Here is a 1,340-nt window from a genome sequence, read left to right as displayed (position 1 = left end):
AGTCTCGTTGGGCTGCTCTCGCGTGAGTTCTACTGTTAACACCAGCGGGCAGCAGATATCGTGGACGTGTGTGTTACGGTGAAGATTTCATGCTGGCTACAGCAGACCTGGCTGTGAGCGGTTTAAGTATACCTCTGAAGACTCAAAGACTTCCCTTTCTTTGTAGCATGCAGCCAATAAGGTATTTGTTTTGTTCATTTGCATTTTACTTTGGTAAATGGTATTCCACATGCTGTGCATGGTACTGTTTATGTTAAGCTAACATCGTTTCTATATTTTTGTCAATGTTGTCTTATTAGTTTTCACTGTGGATTTGGAGCAAGGACTTCAATAAACCAGTAGCAAGAAAACCACTTGTGTCTGCCTGTGCTTAGAGGGAATTACAGTTATAATGTGAGAAACATTATAACAATTATTACAATACACTTTTCACGTAATAATGTGATACTAATGTGTTTTTCTTTTCTGGCAGCACTACGCTTCCGTACCAAACAACCTTACATTAAACGTATGTAACAATTGAGGCAAACGGTCATGAAATGGCCTCCAACCATGGCAACTTTGTAAACAGCTATATGTATAACATGAACCAAAGTAATGGTGTAGTACTCACTGGAGCTGCAGTCAGGGCCTCCTTGTTGCAGTACTTTTTCCTCTCGTACTTGTCCCGGATGAAGACCTCCACTGCTCTAAAGGTTGGGATTAAGGACTGAAACACTTCACAAAAATATCCAAATATCCATGCACACACAACAGAAAAACAGCATACATCATTGTGCTATAATCAACATATTGTCAGCCCCCAACCTTTGCCTTCTTGATTTTATGGGTGTTACAAAGTGCAGGCATTAGAAAAAATTAAACAAGATTAAAAATATAGGTGGAGGTGATGTGCAGTGTTTCCCCAGCTTTGTGGTAAACATAGGATGAAGCGATAGTTAGCTTTTAATAGCTTGTTGAATAGTTTGTTAGCCTGTTTGGTAGTTTGTTGGGTAGTTAGTTAGCTAGCTTTTAATGGCTTGTTGGATAGTTAGCTAGCCTGTTTGGTAGCTTGTTGGGTAGTTTGCTAGCTTGTTTGGTAGATTGTGTTTGAGTTAGTTAGCTAGTTTGCTAATTCTACCCAACATGCTTTCACTGATTATAAGTCGGCTGGCTAGATATCTAGCTAGCTTGCTAGGAGGCTCAGTTCTCAGTTCTGCCTTATCCGCATTAGAGAAAAGAATCCCTTCTTCCGATGTTGGAGTTCCCCATTTACACAAATCCTCTACAACTATACAATTTTGGCTGTAGTCTTTTGTGTTCCCTTACAAAAATTGCTCTTGAGAAATTTTATGTTTATT

The 1,340-nt window shown here is 39.4% G+C and overlaps 1 protein-coding gene across 4 annotated transcripts in view; it reads right to left on the bottom strand.

The window, feature by feature from the left end:
* LOC116696462 (stromal membrane-associated protein 1) overlaps positions 1–1,340 on the bottom strand; it is a 226,517-nt gene that overhangs the window by 181,461 nt on the left and 43,716 nt on the right. For 3 of the 4 annotated variants that reach the window (XM_032527489.1, XM_032527492.1, XM_032527491.1), the window contains exon 4: positions 614–689. In XM_032527489.1, the coding sequence (XP_032383380.1) occupies positions 614–689 (76 nt within the window). The remainder of the gene's footprint in view (positions 1–613; positions 690–1,340) is intronic. The other variant, XM_032527493.1, reaches the window with a different exon arrangement.

Source organism: Etheostoma spectabile, chromosome 10 (genome assembly GCF_008692095.1).
Source record: "Etheostoma spectabile isolate EspeVRDwgs_2016 chromosome 10, UIUC_Espe_1.0, whole genome shotgun sequence".
Taxonomy (NCBI): domain Eukaryota; kingdom Metazoa; phylum Chordata; class Actinopteri; order Perciformes; family Percidae; genus Etheostoma; species Etheostoma spectabile.
This window is presented reverse-complemented; position numbering and strand designations above follow the sequence as displayed.